The sequence below is a fragment of the Urocitellus parryii genome, chromosome X (assembly GCF_045843805.1).
Source record: "Urocitellus parryii isolate mUroPar1 chromosome X, mUroPar1.hap1, whole genome shotgun sequence".
Taxonomy (NCBI): domain Eukaryota; kingdom Metazoa; phylum Chordata; class Mammalia; order Rodentia; family Sciuridae; genus Urocitellus; species Urocitellus parryii.
The window spans coordinates 69,315,235-69,338,312 of record NC_135547.1 but is presented as its reverse complement, the minus strand read 5'-3'; the positions used below and the strand labels follow the sequence as shown (position 1 = coordinate 69,338,312).

The 23,078-nt window shown below is 36.2% G+C and overlaps 1 protein-coding gene across 7 annotated transcripts in view; it reads left to right on the top strand.

Moving 5' to 3' along the window:
- Nucleotides 1-23,078, top strand: part of Arhgef9 (Cdc42 guanine nucleotide exchange factor 9) — a 342,442-nt gene that overhangs the window by 267,374 nt on the left and 51,990 nt on the right. For all 7 annotated transcript variants that reach the window (XM_026412344.2, XM_026412339.2, XM_026412343.2 and 4 more), the window contains 2 exons: nucleotides 8,251-8,442; nucleotides 18,263-18,442. In XM_026412344.2, the coding sequence (XP_026268129.1) occupies nucleotides 8,251-8,442; nucleotides 18,263-18,442 (372 nt within the window). The remainder of the gene's footprint in view (nucleotides 1-8,250; nucleotides 8,443-18,262; nucleotides 18,443-23,078) is intronic.

Genomic DNA, 23,078 nt, shown 5'->3' with positions numbered 1-23,078 from the left:
TCTTCCTTCAGCCCCCCGAGCTGCTGGGATTACAGGCATGTAACCTCATGCCCAGCTCCAGTATTCTCAACTAACTTGAGCTTTGTGCCCTTTGTATAAAATTTCCCTATTCCCCCTCAACTAAGCCCCTGGAAACTACTAATATGCTTTCTGTCTTTATGTATTTGTGTATTCTGGACATTTCCTATAAATGGAATCATATATTACTTATGGCCTTTTTTGTCTAGCTTCTTTTTCCTTAGCATAATGTTTCAGAGGTTTATCCACATTATAACATATGTTAGTATTTCATTCCTTCATATTGTAAATAATATTCTTTCATATAGAGAAACCACATTTGGTTTACCCATTTATCAATTCATAAACATTTGGGCTATTTACACTTTCTTTGAATAATGCTGTGAATATTCAAGTACAACTTTCTGTGTGAGCCTGTGTTTTTAGTTCTCTTGAGTATATACACTAGGAGTGTAATTGCTAGATCATATGGTAACTATATGTTTAACTCATCAAGGAACTGCCAAAATGTTTTTGCAGTTACTATACCATATTTTATGCCTACCAACAGTGCATGAGGATTCAAGCTTTTCTGAATCCTCCTCAACACATTATTGGCCTTTTTGTTTAATCATTATTATAACCATCCTAGTGTGAGGTGATTTTGATTTGCCTTTTTCTGATGGCTAATGATATTGTCTTTTTATGTATTTATTGGCCATTTGTATATCTTCATTGGTGAAATATCTACTGATATGCTTTGATGTTTTTAAAGTGGATTAAAGACAACCCACATAATGGGAAAATATTTGCGTATCATATCTGATAAGGATCTAGTATGCAGAATATGTGGAACTCATCAGACATATATAAATAATTTCTTCCATTATATGAGTTGTCTTTTTACTTTCTTTCTTATTTTGGGGGGAGGAGTTTAACTGGGGATTGATCCCAGGAGTGTTTTACCAATGACCTACATACCTAGCCCTTTTTTATTTTTTTTAAATTTTTAATTTTGAGATAGGGTCTTACTACGTTGTTGAGGGTCTCATTAAATTGCTGATGCTGGCCTCAAACTTGAGATCCTCTTCTCTCGGCTTCCCCAGTCACTAGGATTGGTTTTCACCACTGCACACAGCTGCTTTTCTTCTTTCTTAATGGTATCATTTGTAGCACATTGATGAAAAAATTAATGAAGTTCAATTTATTTTCACTTGGTTGCTTATGCTTTAATAGTGTCATATCTAAGAAACTATTACCTAAATCTGAAGTCCCAAAGATTTTCCTCAATTTCCTTTGTTAACTTTAGATTCAGGCCTTTCAACAGATTTAGCGAATTTTGTACATAGTGTGAGGTAGGGGTTCAAGTTTATTTTTTTGCATGTGGGATACCCATTTTTTTTTCAATAGCACTTGTTGAAAATACTCTACTTTCCCTTTTTAATCATCTTGGCCATTTTGACAAAAATCAATCCAGTAAAAATGTGCGGTCTATCACAATCTGTTGGGGGGAGGGAGAAGGGAAGGTTCACCAGGTTGGACAGGGCAGAGTTAGGGGAAGGGAGAAGGTATGGGAATAGGAAAGACAGTAGAATGAATTGGACATATATGAATACACGACCAGTGTAACTCCACATCATGTACAGAATGGAAATTATACTTCATGTATGTATGATATATCAAAACAGTTTCTACTGTCATGTATAACTAAAAAGAACAAATAAAAAATTAAAAATGTGGGGTCTATTTCTGGAGTCTTAATTCTATTACATTGATATTTATGTCTATTCTTATGCCAGCACCACATTCCTCAGTTACTGTAGATATGTAGTAAGTTTTGAAAGCTAGAAGGGTGAACTCTCCAACTTTATTCTTTTCCAAAATTGTTTTATTCTGGATCTCTTGAATTTTAAGGTCAGTTTGTCAATTTGTGAAAAGAAACCAGCTAAGAGATTTTGATATGGATTATGTTGAATCAATTTGGGGATATTTTGTTCTCTCCATTAAAAGGAGAGGTCTTTATATTTAGATAAATCATCTTTACTTTCTTTCAACAATGTTTTGCTGTTTTCAGTATATACAATTCAATTATTAGTTTATTCCTAAGTATTTTTTCTCTGATGCTCTTTAAATGCAATTTATTTCTTAATTTCACCTTTAGACTATTGACTGCTAATTTATGGAAGTACAATTGATTTTTGTTGTATTTGTCTTCCATTGTACAATATTGCTGAACTCACTTTTTAGTTAAAACAGGGTGTTTTTTTTGGGGGGGTGGATTCCTTACAATTTTCTATACATAAGATCATATGATCTTTAACAGGAGATAGTTTTACTACTTCTGCTTATTTTCATTTATTTTGTTCTAATTAGTTATACATGACAGTAGAATGTATTTTGATTATATCATATATAAGTAGAGTATAACTTCTCATTCTTCTAGTTGTACATGATGTAGAAATACACCAGTTGTTTAATCATATATGCACATAGAGTAATAATGTCCAATTCATTCTACTATGCTTCCTAACCCCATACCCCCTTCCCCTCCCTTCATTCCTCTGTCTAATACGAAGTACTTCTATTATTCCAAAGCCCACCCCCCATTGTGAATTAGCATCCGCATATCAGGAAAACATTCAGCCTTTGGTTCTTTGGAATTGGCTTAATTCGCTTAGCATGATGTTCTCCAGCTCCATCTATTTACCAGCAAATGCCATACTATCATTCTTATTTAAGGCCAAATAATATTCCATTGTGTGTGTGTGTGTGTGTGTGTATCACATTTTCTTTTCCCATTCATCTGTTGAAGGACACCTAGATTGGTTCCATATTTTAGCTGTTTTGAGTTGAGCTGCTATAAACAGTGATATGACTGTTTCACTGTAATATGCTGATTTTAAATCCTTTGGGTATAAACTGAGGAGTGGGATAACTGGGTCAAAATGGTGGTTCCATTCCAAGTTTTCAGAGAAATCTCCATACTGCTTTCCATAATGGTTGTACCAATTTGCAGTCCCACCAGCAATTTATGAGTGTAACATTTTCCCCACATCCTTACCAACATTTATTATTGCTTATATTCTTGACAATTGCCATTCTGAATGGAGTGAGAAGGAATCTAAGTGTAGTTTTGAATTGCATTTGTCTAATTGCTAAAGATGTTGATTACTTTTTCATATATTTTTGATTATATTTCTTCTTCTGTGAGGTGTCTGTTCAGTTTCTTAGCCCATTTATTGATTGGGTTATTTGATATTTGTTTTGGTTTTGTTTTTGGTGTTAAGTTTTTTGAGTTCCTAGAGATTAATGCCCAATTAAAGGTGCATGTGGTAAAGATTTTCTCCCATTCTATAGGCTCTTTTTTCACCTTATTGAATACTTCCTTTGCTGAAGGTTTTTTTTTTTTAGTTAGAATCCATCCCATTTATTGATTCTTTTTAAAAATATTTTTAGTTGTATATGGACACAATACCTTCATTTTATTTATTTATTTATTATTATGTTGTGCTGAAGATTGAATGTCCTAGGCAAGCACTTTGCCACTTAGCAACAACTCCAGCCCCCATTTATTGATTCTTGATTTTACTTCTTGCATTTTAAAGAAGTCTTGCTTTCTGCCCAATCTTGAAAGCCTTTTCTTTACTTTTCCTGTCCAGTTTTATTGGCTAGAACCCCCAGTACAAGGTTGAATAGAAGTGATGAAAGCAGATATCCTTGTCTTGTTCTTGATTGTATACAATGAAAGCATTCATTCTTTCACCATTAGGAATGATTTATGGTTTTTCATAAATGTCTATTATCATTTTGAGGAAGTTCCCTCAAAACACTATTTTCTGTCTTTTTTATTATAAATGAGTGCTGAATTTTTTAAAGTCCTTTTTCTGTGTCTACTGAGACTATTATGTGGTGTTTTGTAACCTTTATTTCATTATTACATTGATTTTCATATGTTCAATCAATCTTGCATTTCTAAGATCAATTCTGTCTGGTAAGATGGAATTTTTTTTTATGTTGCTTGGTTTAGGTTGCTAGTATTCTGTTGAGGAGTTCTATGTTTAATTTTCAGAGGAATCTGTGAAAGATTATTGTTAATTGTTTTTTAAATGTTTAGTAGAGTTCATGAGTGAAGCCGTCTGTGATTCTGTATCATGTTTTTTCCCTCATATTGGAGATTTTCTCATTCATTCAAAGTCTTTACTTTTTATTGTCCTGTGCAAATTTCTATTTCTTCTTGAGTCATTTTTCAGTAATTTATGTCTTTCTAGGATCTTGTTCATTTCATCATTTTAACTAATTTCTTAGCATACCATTGTTCATAGTATGCCCATTTAATCCTTATGTAGGAATGATAGTGATATTTCTTCTCTCATCTCAGATTATAATCAATTGAGTCTTCTTCCTTTTTCTCTATTTCAACATTTTACAAGGCAAATATGTTCCTGTATAAACTGTATAATTTAAAAATAAAACCAAAAATAGAAGATGCAAGCTGGGTGTAGCAGCGCACAACTATAATTCCAAAACTATGGAAGCTGAGGCAGAAGGATGACAAGTTGAAAGCCAGCCTCAGCAATTTAGCAAGGTCCTAAGCAACTTAGTGTGACCCTGTCTCAAGAAAAGGGAGGTAGGGCCGGGGATGTGGCTTAGTGGTTAAGCACCCCTGGGTTCAGTCTCTGATGCAAAGATGATGATGATGATGATGATGATGATAATAATAATACAAAGAAAAGAAAGAAAAATAGAAGATGTAAATAAATGGGCACATTGATGATATGAGTGTGTCAGTGTATTCCACTATTATATATGATTATGATGCACCAATAAATTTTTGTAGAAAATTGTGGGTATATTGCTAACTCCATGGAAATCTGTGGGCCTCAGTTTAATTATCAGTAAGTTGAAAGGTTGAGTCATTGTTACTGAAGTAATGGAAAGCCTCCGAACTATATCATTTTTTTGTTCCAGCATTGTATTAAAGAATATAAATTGGAATATTTGAGAACAAATCAGTCTGAGAGGAGCCCAACATTCCTAAAGGGAGTAGTAGGAGGTAAAGGTGGAAATAGAGATTGGAGTCAGGTTATAGTAAGATTTGAATGTCAAAAAGAAAGATTTGGATTTGCTTCATAATCAGTGGGAAGCCAATGAAAATTTTGGGGCATGAGATAGTTAATCAAAGTGAAAGTCAAAGAAATACAACAATTACTAATAGGGCATTATGTAAAATTATGGATGTGTAACCAACGTGATTCTGCAATCTGCATTTGGGGTAAAATTGGGAGTTCATAACCCACTTCAATATAATGTAGGAAATATGATATGTCAAGAGCTTTGTAATATTGTGAACAACCAATAAAAAAAAGAAATTGGTTTGATAGTGACATGTGAAACTTATGCAGATATAGAGATGAAGGCAATACCAGTTGCAATGGAAAAATGAGAGACCAGAGATTGTCTCTGATTTGGAAAGCACACCTTGGTTTTGAAAGAAGATGAAGGTGTTGGTTGTCTTGCTCACCTATGTCTCACTCACAGTTAATGTTAGTTAGGCACAGAAATGGTCCCATGTAATTATTTGTTACATTGAACTACACTACTCCAGTCTACTTTGGTGTTCAATTAAGGCTGAGGAAACCAGCCTTTAAGTACTCTGAGAGGGTTTCTGGAAAAGTTTTCCAACCTGGCAGTTTTGGGACATTGCCCTTCTTCTAACTAATAATCCAGCAGCCTATGGGTTTTAATTGCAGCATCAGTGAATAACACTTGTAGAAAGGTACACATTAACCTACACAGGCCATTGTGCAGGTTGATAATGGCATTCTGGGCTGAAATTCCACCCAGGGAAGAGAAACTTAAAGGCTCACCTGTTTCTCTGCACTCTGACATGCAAGTGGACTAGGGCCTTCATCTGCCCAGAATAGGGAAACTCTCAAGACCAGAGACTTAGGGGATAGGCCAAAATGTCATATCATAAGGCCTAGAGGATCTTTTCTATGACCCTGAGTTCAGGAACACAATATTTTGTGCCTTGCATGGCACCTTTTTCTAGGCTAGGAAACATTGTCTCTCCAAAGTTAAGATCCACAAAGGGAAAGCTTTGTTTATTTTGTTTGCTGCTCTATCCCCAATATCTGACCTATGATAGGCATTGACATAGATTTCTTGAATAAATTAATGAATATACTGATAGTTATTTTGGATGAAAGCAGTGTCTTAACCTAAGGAATGGGCTTCTGGGGTTGTTGGAATGAAGTTGCCTTCCTCACTTTTTAGTTTTCTGGCCTCATATTCTGTATTCCTTCCCACTGGAACTATTCTAAATATTCCATCTTATTTCAGTCATCCAAAAACCAATGTTTTGACTTGAATTTGTCTTAAACTCCAGAGAAGAAAATAAATGATTCTTATATTTTAAAGGCCTCCCAGTGGTACCTTTTGTATAACAGGGCTTAGCTCAGTCTGAGAAGTAGAGCAAGCTAATAAATTGCTTGTGAGTGATGTTTTCATTATTATAAATAGCAACATCATGCATATGAGGTGTTTACTGTGAGTGCCTTGGAATTACCTTTTCAGCAGTTCTCAACCTTTGAATAATCATCTCTCATATTGTCTCTCAATTATATTACAGGGTAGCTATTAGCATATTGAAGGCACAAAACAGACCTTTTGGAAGAGATTTCCAATAGAGAATTTAAGGAAGGTGATAGATTTGGGGTTAGATAAATTTTGTACACTTGACTATGGAAAATGTATTAAAACAGAGTGATCACTACTTGCTTTGGCCTGTAGCAAGGAAGTAGAATATATGCTAATAACATCTCTAGGTTTTCCTGGGAGATAACAATGCTCCCTGCCTCCTAGAAAAGAAACTGAGAAGGAAGAATACTCAGAGTTGAGAAGTAACTATTCTTTCTCTAGCTTCATCTTAAAGCCTCTGTTATCCTAAAGCCACATACTAACAGGCTTTTCAGATGGCAGAAATGGGGATGAATCTAAATTGTTTGATCTGATCTTCTTGAGTCAGGGATGTGGAAAAAATTGGAGAGTAGGGAAGGGAAGTATGGAGAGTTGATTAATGATGTTGAGATAATTGGCAAGCTCCTTATCTAATTAACCTTGACAAATTTTACCACTCTCCCTAGGGTTCCAAGCCATCTTTTTCTCCCTACCGCCATACGTTCCCCCTTTCTAGGACTGAGGTGAAATAGGTCATCTCTTTGATTCAAGCTAAGTCTATTCCAAATCACCCAGCTTTCCCAAAAGAAGTTTTTCCAGCTTCCCTCCAACTTCATGATTTGGAATAGACAATTTCAATCTGTGTCAACTATATCCAGTTCTAATTATTCTAATAATTCTCACCCCACATTGGCCCAAACCCTTTCCATCTTTCTTCATGCCCCCCCTTAAGAGTCAGAGGCACAAATTTGCTGGAATAGTGGTTAAGTGGGTAGGCTGTAGAATCAAATTGTCTGGCTTTTATCTCAGCTTCTCTGCTTCCTGTGTGACTTCAAACTCATGCCTTAATTTCTTTTAGCCACAGTTTCCTCTTCTGTGAAATGGGAGTAACAATGGTACCTACTTAGCAAGACTGAATATAAGTTTACTGAAAGTTCTTAGCATAGTTCCTGTTGTATACTAAGTGCTTAATCAGTGACTGTTATTTTTAGGTCCCTGGGAAATATTATGCCATCCCCATCATGATCTTGAAGGGTTAGAAATATTTGCATGTCCCAGGAATTTTACAGTTAAAATTTTATTATTATTTGTATACCCTGTGATGGAAGTCATACCAAAGCCCTCTTTGTGAGACACCCACTTCAGCATCTAACTTTGATGGTCACACTCATAGGCACTTAAATGCTGTGTTTTGACAATAATCCAGCTGTGGCACTTAAGATGTATAGTTTAATTTTTTTCTTTTATTTGATCCTGCCGGGTTATCTAGATGTGCTTCAGCATAAAAAAGTTCTTCTTGCCACCATTTCCCACTCTTCTGAGACCTTCTTGGCCAAGAAGCTACCCAGAGATCATTTATTCACGCCCATATCTTCCATTTCACAGATAGGTCACCAGAGACCTAGAGGGGATTTGAATCATGCTCAGGGCCAGGTCTGACATTCTCTTTGCAGAGACCTTTGATTGAAGGCTCTCTGAATTCCTAAAAGTTTTAATTTGTCCTTTTTCTACTTGACTGAAAGTCTTCAAAGAAGAGAGGTTAATAAATTATTATTTTTCTGCTTGCTTCTACAGCTCTGGGTGAACCAGGAGGATGGGGTGGAGGAAGGGCCCAGTGATGTGCAGAATGGCCACCTGGACCCCAACTCAGACTGCCTCTGTCTGGGCCGGCCACTACAGAACCGGGACCAGATGCGGGCCAATGTCATCAATGAGATCATGAGTACTGAGCGTCACTACATCAAGCACCTCAAGGACATTTGTGAGGTAGTCATGGTGTTACATGTGGGGGTGGAGGGCACTTTCATGAAGAACTGACAATCCTCATGGGCCTGCCTGTGATGGTCCCAAGATGTTAGAAAGGGCAAATGAATTGGCCTGCCAGATTCTATTTAGTGGGATCAACAGCTTTTCAGTGGGGTAAAAACAACTTGTGTAGGCAAATGTATGAAACTGCTCCCTTAAGATTCTTGATTTTGGTTTCTCTCCTTTTCTCATTGTTATTCATGCATCCATATTCACTTTCTCTCCTTCCCCTCCCCTTCTCTCTCTTTGTTCCCCTTTACATTTTCCCCCATGTTTGTCTCCTTCCTTAGCTTGAATCTCTACCTGTTTTAGTCAGCATTTTTTTTCTATTGTGACTAAAGGATCCGACCAGCACAATTATAGAGAAGGAAAAGTTTATTTGAAGGCTCATGGTTTCAAAGATCTTAGTCCATAGAAGGCCTTCTCCATTCCTCAGGGTTCTAGGTGAGGCAGGACATCATGATGGAAGAGTGTGGCAGAGGGCAGCAGCTCACATCATAGTGATAAGGAAGCAAAGAGAGGTCTCCACTTACCAGATAATATATATATATATATTATATCTCCACACAAGCCACGCCCTACCATTTCAGTTACCACTCATTTACTCCCTAACAGGGGATTAACTCACTGATTGGGTTAAGACTCTCAAAACAAAGCTGGCTTCAGTGTTGCACACCTGTAATCCTAGTGGCTCCGGAGGCAGAGACTGGAGGATCATGAGTTCAAAGCCAGCCTCAGCAAAAGCGAGGTTTACAACTTAGTGAGACTCTCTCTCTAAATAAAATACAAATTGGGCTGGGGATGTGGCTCAGTGGTTGAGTGCCCCTGAGTTCAATCCCCGATAACTGCCCCCCCACCCCCACCAAAAAAAGACATTCACAACCCAATCATTTCTTCTCTGAACATTTTTATATTGTTTCACACATGTGCATCCAAATCATAACACTACCCTTACCCTCTTTGTTTTGGATCCAGCTTCTGCTCTCATGTAGGGCCTATCCTTACTCATTAAATCAAAACACATGTTCCTCCAAGCTAGTAATTGGCATTCTAGAATGTGCACCAGAGTCCCCAGGAGAGATTGTTAAGCATGCAGATCCCAGCATCCTCACTCTTGGAACCTAAGTTGTCAATTTTATGGTTGGGTTAAGGCTTAAGCATCTCTAAGTATAAAGGGTGAGGCTGATGCTACTGGTCCTCCTCCCTCACTTGGAGAACATTTATTGGTTTGAGCAGAAAAGAATTTGGGGAAAGTAATCCATAAAAGATGAAGGCTAGAAGGACAAACTTCAGTTCCTTCAGTATGTCACTTTGATACATTATCTAACCCCATCCCTTCTATATCTTCCTCTCCTAAGGTGAGAGCTTTTCTGCTCATATTCTTTTGAGCTCAGTAGAGGCAAGCTGACATTGTCAAAGGGCATTTTACTAAACAGTTATGAGAAATGGGAAAAAAAGTTATGTGCTGGGCATCAGATCCAGGACATATCCCATTCCAGGCAATCACTTCATCACTGAGCTATAGTCTCAACTCTGTAGTAATATGTTTTTGAAAAAGAACTAAACACACACAATGATAGCTTTCCACTTGATGCAGGGAAAATTCTTCTTTAAGTCTTTTTGTCTCCTTCCTTCTAGAGGAGAGATCAAATCCTACTTTCTATCCCCCAGCCTTGGGGCCATTTTGAGGTCAGTAGTACTACAACATTTTTCAACATTCTTGTTTCTCTAGATCAATGCTACCTACTGGGTAAAGTATTCTTCATTCCCTCTCCAGTACAGTATCTATTAGCCAACCATTTTTGACAATTGAACATTTTAGATGTGACTAGTGTGACAGAGAAATATAATTTTCAATTTTATTTAAATGTAATTTACTTAAATTTAACCACATACTACTGATGGCAACCATATTGGACAGGGCTCTTCTGAGAAGACCAAGGCCAAGGACTGTGGGTCTTAACTTTCATTAACTTTCTTTACCTCAACATTTGCTTACCCCTTTTTTGGAAGATTAAAGGCTATCTTCCCCCTCTTCATGAGGCAGTAAGGTAGGGAAGAAAGAACAAGGACTCTGGGGACAGGGAGTGCTGGCTTTTACATCCTTAGTTATTAATTATCCCTGTGTTCTTAAAAGATGACCCATTAACTTTTCAGATCTTCAGTTTCCTCCTCTCTCACTCAGAGTCCTTGCACTGTATTGTCCTCTGCCTTGAATATTCCTCCTCCAGATGTCTACATGGCTGCCTTCCCTGTCTTCTTCAAGGTTTTACTCAAGTAATACATTTTTGTAGAAATTTTCCTGACAATTATATCTATAAACTTGTATTGCCTTTCTCCCTTTCCTTTTTAATTTTTCTCAATTACACTATGGATGATATATATTTTACTTATATATTTTGCTTATTGTCCATCTCCCACCATTATGTAAATTCTGTTGAGGTGCAGGGGTTTTCATCTCATGATTTCTGATGCATTGCCCCTAATCAATGCCTGGAGCATAGTAGATGCTTCATAAGTATTGCTTAAAACAAGAATTAAATATAATTTTTCACATATATTTACATTATATGCCATTTATTTTTCAAACAGAGCAAAAATTGTTATTCCTATTTTTGGAATCAACAGATTGAGTGACTAGGAAGCAGAATATTTTCTTAAGAGTTTCCAGGTAATGGCCCCATGGGAGTCTTTTAGTCTTAGAGGATCATCTGTTTCCAACTCCCAAATATCTAGGCCTCTTCTTACAGAACACATAATGGAAGTATTCATCTTCCCATATGGAGTGCTATAACCTTACTTTGAGGATTTGCCCAATATAGCCAACCTAATTAGGAGCTTTTGTTGATGTCTTGAAATCTTTCCCTTTGTCCCTGTAGCCACAGATGTCAAAGACAGTTGGAGAAAGCTGCATCTAGTTGAGCCAGAGACAGTATTTTTGCCCTGGATTGTGTCACCTCTAAACTGAATGCTGTGAGGAACAAATGATCTATCAAAAAAATACCAGACTGAGAATTTTTGATGCCCATTTAAGGTTCCATTTGAGTCACTGATTGGTTAGGAAGGCTCAGGAGAGTCTTTTTCACCCTGGACCTTGTACTCATCTCTATAATGAGTAGGTTGGAGTTGCTATTTAAGTGATTATTGGCTCTTACTTTTTGTGATTCTGTAAGATGTAGATATGCTGTCACTAGGGAAAGTTGTAGTATTACAGGATTCTTCTGAATCTTCTACTTTCTTCTTGGTACCCATGGAGGCACATTTTACTCATTATCACATGATTTTCTTTTTCTGTGGGTCAAGAAGAGCTTAAATAATTCTCACTCTTGTATTTGTTGGAGGGAAAATGAGAGACACTGTATTCAGTATAGAATAAAGACACTATTAGAGAATCTTTCTTCTCTATATATGTATGTATATCTATCTATCTATATTATATACACACTGCTGGTAGCAGAAATTGCTTTATAAACATTTAAGGTACAACAACACTTTCATTTTATAAATGAGTAAGTTGTAAATAAATTACTTTTAATGAAAGTTATTCAGTAAAGTCAATAAAAGGTCATTTTGAATGAGCCAAGTTCTACTCTAAGACCATATTCTTATTTCTAAATCCAGACAGTAGTATATGAGACCTTCAATTTAACTCTAAATCACCATGACCAATGATTGATTATATTGTCTCTTGTAACCTCAGTACTCATTTAACAATCAGGGAAACTGAGGCACAGGGAAACCAGGACTAAAGATGCCTTATAAAGCTGTCTTGTCTGACTCTTTGGGGGAAGATGAGCTCTTTCAAGTCATTCTGTATCTGTGAAATAAATTATGTCTTAAAATGCATGCACAGGAGCTAGTCCAGCTTTCCTGAGACATTTCATTTTGAGGATTTCTGGGTTTTTTAAAAATATTTTTTTAGTTGTAGATGGACACAATATATTTATTTATTTATTTTATGTAGTGCTGAGGATTGAGCCCAATGTCTTACATGTACAAGGCAGTGCTCTACCACTGAGCTACAGCCCCAGCCCCAGAATCTATCTCTTTATTGAAGTGATCTTTCAGTTCCTGTATTTTCTCTCTGATTTTACTCCTTATACTGTCTTTTACTTCACAGATCAGTTTAACTATGTACATTATAAACTCCTTCTCTTATATTTCTTCCACTGTGGTATCAGTGGGTTCTGTTATTGAAGTATCTTGGTTTGCTTGGAGTGATTTGTTCCCTTGCTTTTTCATGTTGTTTGTGTGTCCACCCATCCAACAGTCTGGATCTAAGGCAGTAGATTTTCTACCCTGTGGACTTAGAGAGTCCTAGAAGGTTTCCAGTATCTCACATTTTCGGGATTTTGGGAACGAGGCCTGCTCCCTAGGAATATTCAGCACCTACACAGAAAAGCCAACCTGGGACCTCTAAACATGGAAAAGAAGCCCAGAGCAACTTTCCAGAGATACCTATATTAATATCTCATATCCTTCACTATGAAGCAATTCTTCCTTAAGTCTAATCAATTTTATCATGCTATAGTTTCATTTCCACTTGATATGTTCAAACCCGAGATTTCAAATTTATTAGCTATTTGGATTTTCTTATTAATTTGACTATCCCAGTATTTCCCAATTGTTCCTATATTTTTGCATATATAGAAAAAGATCACACATTGTGTAGAACGTAATATTTCGATAGCATACTTTGGTAAAAAGGTGAGGCTGCTAGTTAGCCTAAAGTGACCAGCTCAGGGTTTTTTGCTTACATTAAGCCCTACCCTATATAGACCCCATGGACATTCTAAGCACTGTTCCTATCCTTTTCCCATATTCCTATAGTATCTCATATCTTTCTTGCTCATTTATAGGACTACCTTGAATAATCCAGATGTTGTTTTGTCATTTTTCCCTGTTTAAGATATCTCCTTCCTTGCTAGGCATAGTGGTATCACCTATAATCTCAGTAAGGGAGACTGAGGCAGGAGGATTAAACTTTCGAGGATAGCCTCAGCAATTTAGTGAGGTCCTAAGCAACTTAGTGAGACCCTGTCTCAAAATAAAGGATAAAAAAGACTGGGGATATGAATAGGTGGTTGAGTGCCTATGGGTTCAATCCCCAGTACCAAAAAAAAAAAAAAAAAAAGAATTCTTCCTGTTACCTCCTTTTTAAAAAAAAATGGTTTTATTTCATTTAAATAAAGAGTTTCCTATCCCAAAAAGGAGAAAAAAAGAAAGCCATCAATTTGAATATCCTCCTTTTAAGTTATGTTTCGCCATCATTAGCATGGGAAGAGTTAGTCATTTTGCATTTATTCAACAAATACTTACAGAGTACAATTATATGCCAGGTATTATGTTAAACTCTAAGGAAACAGCTGTGAATAAGATAACTATGGTTATTATCTCTCTATTTTCTTAAATTCATATTCAAGATGATATTTGTTGGTTTGTTGATCTCACATCAGTCTTCAGACTTCCAGGCCAAAAAAAACAAAATCAAAACCAAAAAAAGAAAGAAACAAACAAAAACCCACAAAACCAAGAAAATGAGACCTGAAAGGAGCCAATGAAATAATTTTTGATACCTTCAACTTAGAGTTGAAGACATTAAGGCTATATAGACTTCCTTAAAGATTTTCTCATAACATGGGTGATCCAGAGGCTCTTTGATCCATCTTATTTCTCAGAAGTTTTTGGAATCATCCCTGCAAATCTTAGGTATGGTTTATATTCCATGTCAAAGCACTATTTCTGGATCAACGCACTAGATTTAGAATTCTACATTAGCCCTTGTGGGTTTAAGAACAAAGTGAAATGGATGAGCAACATTCCTTGGCTGTTACCATAGCAATGCCAGTGCTGATTCATGCCAATTGTGACTGATTTGATAACACCCACATAATTCTTAACTACTCTGTGGTCTTGATTCTATTATATGCCCATATTACCCCCCAGAACACAAGTGAGGCTCAGTAAACAGCAACTGTTGAATTAGTTCATTCCCATTTCTATAGCCCCTATTTACTCTTGCCATTGAGACAGGGGTCAGAGAGAGTGTTTGAAACATGCCTGAAAGGAAAAGTCATGGACCCCTTCTTTTCCCTCTCTCACTTCTCATAGGTCTTCAGAGGACCCCTAAGTCATTTACAAGACAAATATACTTGACTCCTCCCACCATTTTTAATGGTGTTGCTTTTCAGGTCCCTCTAGATCCTGCTTATTCCCTTCTGACTGTGCACTGTTTTATTGATGCTTCTTTGAAAAGGGACTGGAGAGAAGGGTCCCACAGAATTGATTGTAACTGTCCTGCAATGGTGTGACTACCTTCCGTTACCTTTCTCATTTTTGCCTCTCAATCTAATTTTTTTCTTTTCAATAACTTAAAATGATATTAAGTTTTGGGTTTTTTGGCAGTCACTTTTCATGGCTAGTTCATCTTAAACTTACATACCTTCAAAAATGAGTGAATGAGAAGCAACAGATACTGATAGGTCCCTAAACCAAATCTCTGTTCATTACTGCTGTGGAAATTTCAATAGTCATCAAGCCAAACAAAGGAAGGGGATAAAAAATAAAGGTAAGAATCCAGTGAACTGTTCATATTTCTTCATTTTTTGTTTTCCCAGAAGCCAAGACATTTGGATGATATAGAGGTTGAAGTTAACCTTTTGGGGTGCTCCAAATACTCACATATTCTTATCCTATCCTTTATTCCTTGATAAATGTAGTTTCTAAAAATTGTTTGTAAACCTTTCAGCAAGTCACTTGTTTTAAACACCCTTGTGCTGGAGGAAATTTTTATAAGGCATTCATTTAATCCTTCCCTCTTCATTGATAATATTGCATTCAAGGAAGCCTTCTTATAGCTGTATTTTCTTTATACTCTCTGGAAAAGACTTTTTCTCACGTTTAATCATGAAGACAATTTAAGAAAAGCATTACAGGAAGTTTAAAAATAGTACCAAAATCAGTCATACCCACAAAATAGAACAAAATTTTGGTTTGCATAATCCTTTCAACACTTTCAAATGTGTACATGTACATATATATTTGAAGTGTTCTAATCATAGGGATCTAACATTTATGTTCTGCTTTTTAACATGATGCCATTGTTTATTCTTTCATGTTTCTACATAGTCTTCATAATAATTTTAATAGTTATGTCATATTCCATCCAGCTACATGTAACATATTTACAATCTAGCATTAAGAACAACAATTGATAAAACACTCTAGGTTCCCACCATCCTGTGGACAGTCATATTTTTCCTAATATGCATCTTTAATCCCAGCAAACATAATCTAATAGAAAATAATTTCCCTAATAATGGCAATGAATGGCATATTTGGAGAATTTAGGAAACTGAACTGATGTTCTCTCCCACCCTCTTTTCCAGAGATCACTTTCTTCCTTATATTTCTGTTATATGAAATATAACATTGAATTCTAGCATTCTCGCTGCATTTTGGGGATTTTATGATGTTTGGTTCCTTCCTTATGAATGACTTCCCAGGGAACAAAGGAGCTGTCTAGGCTGGACTCCGTGCAATCACTTATCATTACCAACTGCTTACCAAGAAGTGATATGCTAAATCTGAGAAATTTATACTAAAAATTTACTAAATATGCCAAAAATTTTGTGTTTATCAAAAACCCAAAATTTAAAGGGGTATTAGCATTTTAATTTGCTCATACTGAAAGTTTGTTTTTCATCCTTGGCCCTATCTTATGGAGAAAAAATGGGAGCAGAGTTGAGGAAGCTTCTGTCCCTCAGCTTAATGTTGTTACATTATGCCCACTGCTCTCCCTAATCCATTGTGGCTAAGACACTATCAAAGGTGGTAGGGTGACACAAAATACATACACACAGAGGCAGACACACAGACCAATCCAGACAGATTAAGCCCTAGAAGTTACATATTAAGCAAGAAGGGGCTACAGTTTATTGATTCTCTATTAGTCAAGGAAATCTTTCTAGGAAAGCAGAATTTTGGGAGATTGTTTAGTAAAGAGAGTGGAGCCAGAAAGGTAAATAGGAATTATAGAGCTTCTTCTTTCTGGTCAAGCACTGGATATGAAAGGATGCAGGAAATCTTGAGCATGCCAGTCTATGAGGTAGAAGACTTCAGTTAAATAGATGTCAAAACAGGCACAGATTATTAATTTGAAAACTTGAAGTATACTTACAAATTAATGGATGAATTTGGTGGATGAGAAGAGAAATAGAAATGAGATTTTGAAACTGGTGGGTAAAGGAATTGACACCAGGGATGAGAATCGTCCTGGAGTACTCTTAAATGACCTCATTGGCAGCTGTGTTAAAGGAGACAAAGTAAGACAAAGTAAGGATGGAGGCAGGGTAAATATGGTAAATCAGAAACTAAATACACTCCATGCATTAGGGTCTCAGTACATAATGAAGGTGTTCAGAAAATTACATTTAGTTTTTAGATGAAAGCAAGTGAGCATAATTCATTCTCACCTAGAACATTTTTATTTACTAACAATTTCTAATAAAGACATAATCATCAGTTAAAGAATCCACACAAGTAGGTTTAGAATGGAAAACCCAATTTCAGCTGTGTTTTTAAAATACCTTTATTTATTTATGTGTTTGTTTATTTATTTATTTATGTGGTGCTGAGGATCAAACCCAGCACCTCACATGTGCTAGGCAAGTGCTCTATCGCTGAGCCACAACCTCAGCCCCTCAGCTGTGTTTTTTTTCTATTTCCCTGACTTATAGTGTGCCCCAGATCTCATTATATTGCCTCAGTGTTCATTTACCAAACCAAGATTCCTTTCATCCCTTCTCTTTTCCTTTTTTTTTTAACAACATAATGACATTTAATAGTTTGATTTATATAAAATACACAGGGACATCTTTTCAATTAATTTTTTTAAAAATTTTTATTTTTGGTTGTTCAAAACATTACATAGTTCTTGACATATCATATTTCACACTTTGATTCAAGTGGGTTATGAACTCCCATTTTTACCCCGTATGCAGATTGCAGAATCACATTGGTTACACATCCACTGATTTACATATTGCCATACTAGTGTCTGTTGTATTCTACTGCCTTTCCTATCCCTATCCTCTACTATGTCTACGGCCATACCACCCTGAATGCGCCCAATCTCGTCTGATCCCTTCTCTTTTTGTCATGATTATCTGTATTAATTCATGTGTTTATTTATCAATGTGCCCTAACACTTACCCTCTTAGAAATACCATACCCAGGCACCCATGGGCTTTTGGGCTGAGCTCATCCAAATAATCTCTTCAGGCCAGCTACCTTAAATAGCTGAGATATTCACCTTAAAAATGGTTTAGTTTGGTCTATTAACATTCCCTTAATGGAAATTTTCCTACTTGCCCTCCATTGCCAAATTATTCTCAATATTATTAAGACATTTGGGTTTGTCTTATAAGGAATAAAACTTAAGAGATGTGAATGGATCCAGCTAAACCAATAGCTACTAAGACAAGTTTGTGCAAAACCACCTTCTGGAAAGGGGCCCTTTGATGTTGGGGTCCCAATCATAAAGAATGGTGGGGAAAACCCTGCACTCTGGTGTCTTTATACTCTGAAGACTTTTGCGGAAATCACTTACTAGTGAAGTATCCTTCCTTCTCTAAACTTCAATTTCCTTATATGAAAATTGGAAATGACTATTCTCTGCCTACTTCATGGAGCTGAAGTGATGCTCTCAAGTGTTTGGGAAGCAATGAAGCCTTCTGAGAGTAGTGGACATCTTCATTTTGGAGTTTTCCTTTGTCTTCAGGGCTACCTGAAGCAGTGCCGGAAGAGAAGGGACATGTTCAGTGATGAACAACTGAAGGTAATCTTTGGGAACATTGAAGACATCTACAGGTTTCAGATGGGCTTCGTGAGAGACCTGGAGAAACAGTACAACAATGATGACCCCCACCTCAGTGAGATAGGACCCTGCTTCCTAGAGCATGTAAGTATCTTATCCCTTTGGGGAAGTGTTTTGTTGGTTTGTTTGTGGTGCTGGGGATTGAACTCAGGGCCTTGTACATGCAAGGCAAGCACTCTAAGTGCTTCTAATAACTGAGCTATATCTCGACCCTGGGGAGGTTTTTGAAATACCATTAGGAAGAAATAGAAGGAGCATGTCTGGTTCTACTCATCTGCTTTATCCTGTAGTGAGGGACAAGTTCCTCTCTAGCCCAGCTTTTGATTCCTGGTCTTTAAAAAGGATATGAGGGTTTAAGAAGGTACTGTGGTTTGGCCTAGGATTCTCTTTCTTTTCAATTCCACTCTCCTTTCCTTGTACTTCAAGATAGTTATAAGTAGGATTTTTCTTTAGCTTCTATTTTGTTTTCTTGTTGGGTTCAGTTTCCATGAGAGTCAGTGTTTTGGGAGGAACTCAACATATTCATTACATGGTAAATCCAGGATTTGGGAAATAAAGGTGGCCAGAGTTAGCAAGAGAGTAGGACTCTGAAAGGCATTTAGGTGAGAGCACTAGAGTAGTAGAATCAACAAGTGCAAGAAAAGGTGCTATGGGCCTAGAGGAAGGAACAGTAGGAAATAGGACATTGAGGATTTGATATCTATGCCTATGATAATGGTCTTGGTAATTCTATACAAGTACCCTGTCCTCTTGGGGCTTTATTTGCCTCCTGTAGAGTATGGGGATGTTTCTGTATGTGACCTCTGTGGTTCTCTAACATGGTTTGGATCTCATTCACAGATAACCTGGTTGTTTTGACAGCCCTTCTTCCCATTTTTATAAAATATTTACTTTTAAAGAAGAAATGCACACATATGATGCAAAATTCAAATGACACAAAGTGTGCCATTACAAATAAGTCTTTTAGAAACTTTCTTACCTTGCTAATGGGGATGTGCATTGAGGTGGTCCCTGAGATCACACTCATGTTCAGTGATTTGCCAGGGGGATTTACAGGACTTAGCATATAGTTTATTCAATGCTATGTTTATTATACTGAATGGATTCAAAGAAAAATCACCAAAAGGAAAAGATACAGGGGACTAAGTCTAGCTGAAACTAGACACAGGGTTCTAGGAGTCCTCCCCCAGTGGAGTCAGGTAAGATGCACTTAAATCCCTTAGTAATGAGTTGTGACAACATGTGAAATGTCTATCAGGGAAATTTATTAGACACTTCATATCCAAATTTTTTCTCTTTTATTGGTCACATAGGCACTCTCTGCCTAGCATATACAAAATTTCAGACTCTCAGAAGGAAAGCACTTGTTCAACATAAACCACAATGTTTGAACAGGCACAGTGAGTTTTTTTGTTTTTTGTTTTTTTTTTAACTAGGGATTGAAATCAGGGGAACTCTTCCACTGAGCTACAACCCCAGCCTATTTTATTTTATTTTTTATTTTGAGACAGGGTTTTACTAAGTTATCTCAGCTTTCCTATATCTAGCAGCTTGGATCATAGGTGTATATAACTGTGTCCAGGTAGTAAACTATGTTTATCATAGAGCAGGGAACCCTCTTGAAATCCAAGTTCCAAGATGCTAGTCCAGGGCAAAACTTTCAACCGGGTCTCTCTAAGAATAGTATCCTAAGGTCTTATATATAACTCTATTCTACATGGTATATAAATTTGTTTAGCCATTCCTGAAAGAACCTGAGTAGTATTTATAAAAGTTGAGCATGTTTATGACCTAGTGGCTCTATTTTTTTTAATTTAATTTTATTTTTAATTGATTTTATTTTTTAAATACATGACAGCGGAATGCATTACAATTCTTATTACACATATAGAGCACAATTTTTCATATCTCTATTTGTATATAAAGTATGTTCACCTAGTGGTTCTATTCCTAAATTATATCCCAGAGAAGTTCTTACAGAGCTCCAGAGCCAACATGTACAAGGCCATTGATTGCATGGCAGTGTTGTGTATGGTGGCATACAACTAGAAGCAACATACAAATTTATCCCTAGCATGAGGGATAAGAAACATGAGGATGTTGATTTTGTAGTATTGTGTAGCAAGAAACAGAGTAGATATAATTACGTTATAGCAACATATAGATACCACAGTCATCCTATAGAGTGAATAAAGTAGAATACAGAACAACGGTTTTCAATTTGGGGCTGCCCTGTGCATTTTAAGGTATTTTAACAGCATTTATGGACTCTACCCACTGGATTCCAGTAGCACTTGGACATCTCTGTTGTGACAACCAAAAAATCTCTAGGCTGTCAAATTGCCAAATGACTCCTGAAGGATTAAAAAAATGCTGATCTACAGAAATAATTGCATGCTTTTACCTTTAAATTTATTAATGTTGTGAATTTGAATTCAACAATTTTCACGTTAAAAGAATGTTTTTTTATATTGTTATCTTCATAATAATGGTATGTTAGCCCTTTTAATGTGTTATTTTACCTTTTAAAGTTACATTTTTATTAGTTCTAGGATATTGTTTTTGCCAACAATATTTAGGAATGATTAACATACAATAAGATTTGCCAGTTTGCAGTAAATATTTCAATGAATTTAAACTATTTTATATAGTTGTGTAACTACCATTATAATCAAGATATAGAGTATTTCTTTTACATACCGGGAGTTGAATCCTGGGGCAATTTATTACTGAGCCACTTCCCCAGCCCTTTTTATTTTTTATTCTTATTATTTTTTTAAATTTTGAGATAGGGTTTCAGTAGGTTGCCAAGGCTGGCATTCAACATCATCCTTCCTCAGCCTCCTGAATTTCTGAGATTATAGGCATGAATTTTTATTAATCCATAAAAGTTATCTTTGCCAGGCATGGTGGCACATACTTGTATGCCCATCTATTGGGGAGGCTGAGGCAGAAGGACCACAAGATCAAAGCCAGTCTGCACAACTTAGTGATATCCTGTCTCAAAATCAAAATAAATAAATCAGAAATTTAAAGGGATGGACATGTAGCTCAGTGCTAGAGCTCTCCTGGGTTCAAGCCCCAGTACTGGAAAATGAAAGCATTTTCTTATCTTCTATGAGAACCTAGGTTCTCATAGAAATCTTGTACTGAAATAGTCATTTCAACTTTATTCAAAACAGCTCAAAACTGGGAACCCAGATGTCCATTAACATGTGAATAGTTATAAGACACAACTATTGACACATGCAACAACAGGCATATATAAGGCATATGTATTAAAGACATTATATTAAGTGAAAAATGCTATACACAAAATATCCAACTATATGATTTAATTTATATGACAGTCTACAAAGAAAAAAAATTATGATAAGAAAAAGCAGAACATTGTTTACCAGGGTCAGGGGTGGAAGCACAGATTGACTGCAAAGGGAAGATAAGAACCTACATCGCTGATTTTTGGGAGGTAATTGCCTAGGGTTAGATTGCTGGGTTGTATGGTAGGTGCTTCCTTAACTTTTATAAGATAATGACAGTTTTCCAAATGACAGTTTTGGAAAATTTGTATATTATACTAATATGAGTTTCAGTTGCTCTACATAGTTATCAACACATGACATCATCAGTAATGTTTCTTTTAGCCATTTTAAAAGATGTTTTAATTTGTATCTTCTAATGAACAATGATGTTGAACATTTTTATGTGTTTATTTGCCATCTGTATAAAATTTTCAGTTAAGTGTATGTTTAGGTCTTTTGCCCATTTTTAAATAGGTTGTTTCCTTATTGCTTAGTTTGGAGAGATCTTTATGTATTCTTTTTATAAGTCCTTTGAGAGATATGTTTTTTGCAAGGTTTTATCCAAGTCTATGATATAGCCTTCCATTTTTTCTTTCTTATTTTATTTGCAGTACGGAGGACTGAACCCTGAAACATTTTTAGCATTGAATCATATCTCCAACCCTTTGTATTTATTTTGTTTATTTTGGGACACAATCTAAGTTGCCTAAGTTGGCTTCAAACTTGAATTCTCCTGCCTCAGCCTCCCCAGTCACTGAGATTATAGGCATGCATCACTGTACAAGACTTAGCTTTTCATTTTCTCAACAGTGTCTTTGAAAACCATAGGCTTTTAATTTTGTGGAAATCTAATTATTCATTTTTCTTTCTATACCCTGGAAAGCACACATTATCTCTTCTCTTTTTTGGCAATATTCATTCTAAAAAATGTGACGTGATATTTCATTGTGGTTTTGATTGGCCTTTTCCTGATGATGTTGAATTCTTTTCATGTACCTGTACTGGCACTTGAACCCAGGGGCGTTTAAGCACTAAGTGACATCCCTAGCCCTTTTTATATTTTATTTTGAGACAGGGTCTCACTAACTTGCTTAGGTGCTCACTAGGTTGCTGAGGCTGGCTTTGTACTTGTGATCCTACTATTTCAGCCTCCCAATATGCTAGGATTACAGGTCTCACCATAACACCCAGCTTCTGTTGACTATTTTTATACCTTCTTCTGAGAAAAGAGATTCAAATTCATTGCCAGTATTTTTTAAAATATGTTTTGTTGTAGTTGGACATAATATCTTTATTATATTTATTTTTTTATATGGTGCTGAGGATCAAACCCAGTGCCTTGCATATGCTAAGCAAGTGCTCTACCATTGAGCCACAAACTTAGCCCTCCATTGCCAATATTTAATCAGGGTTTATTT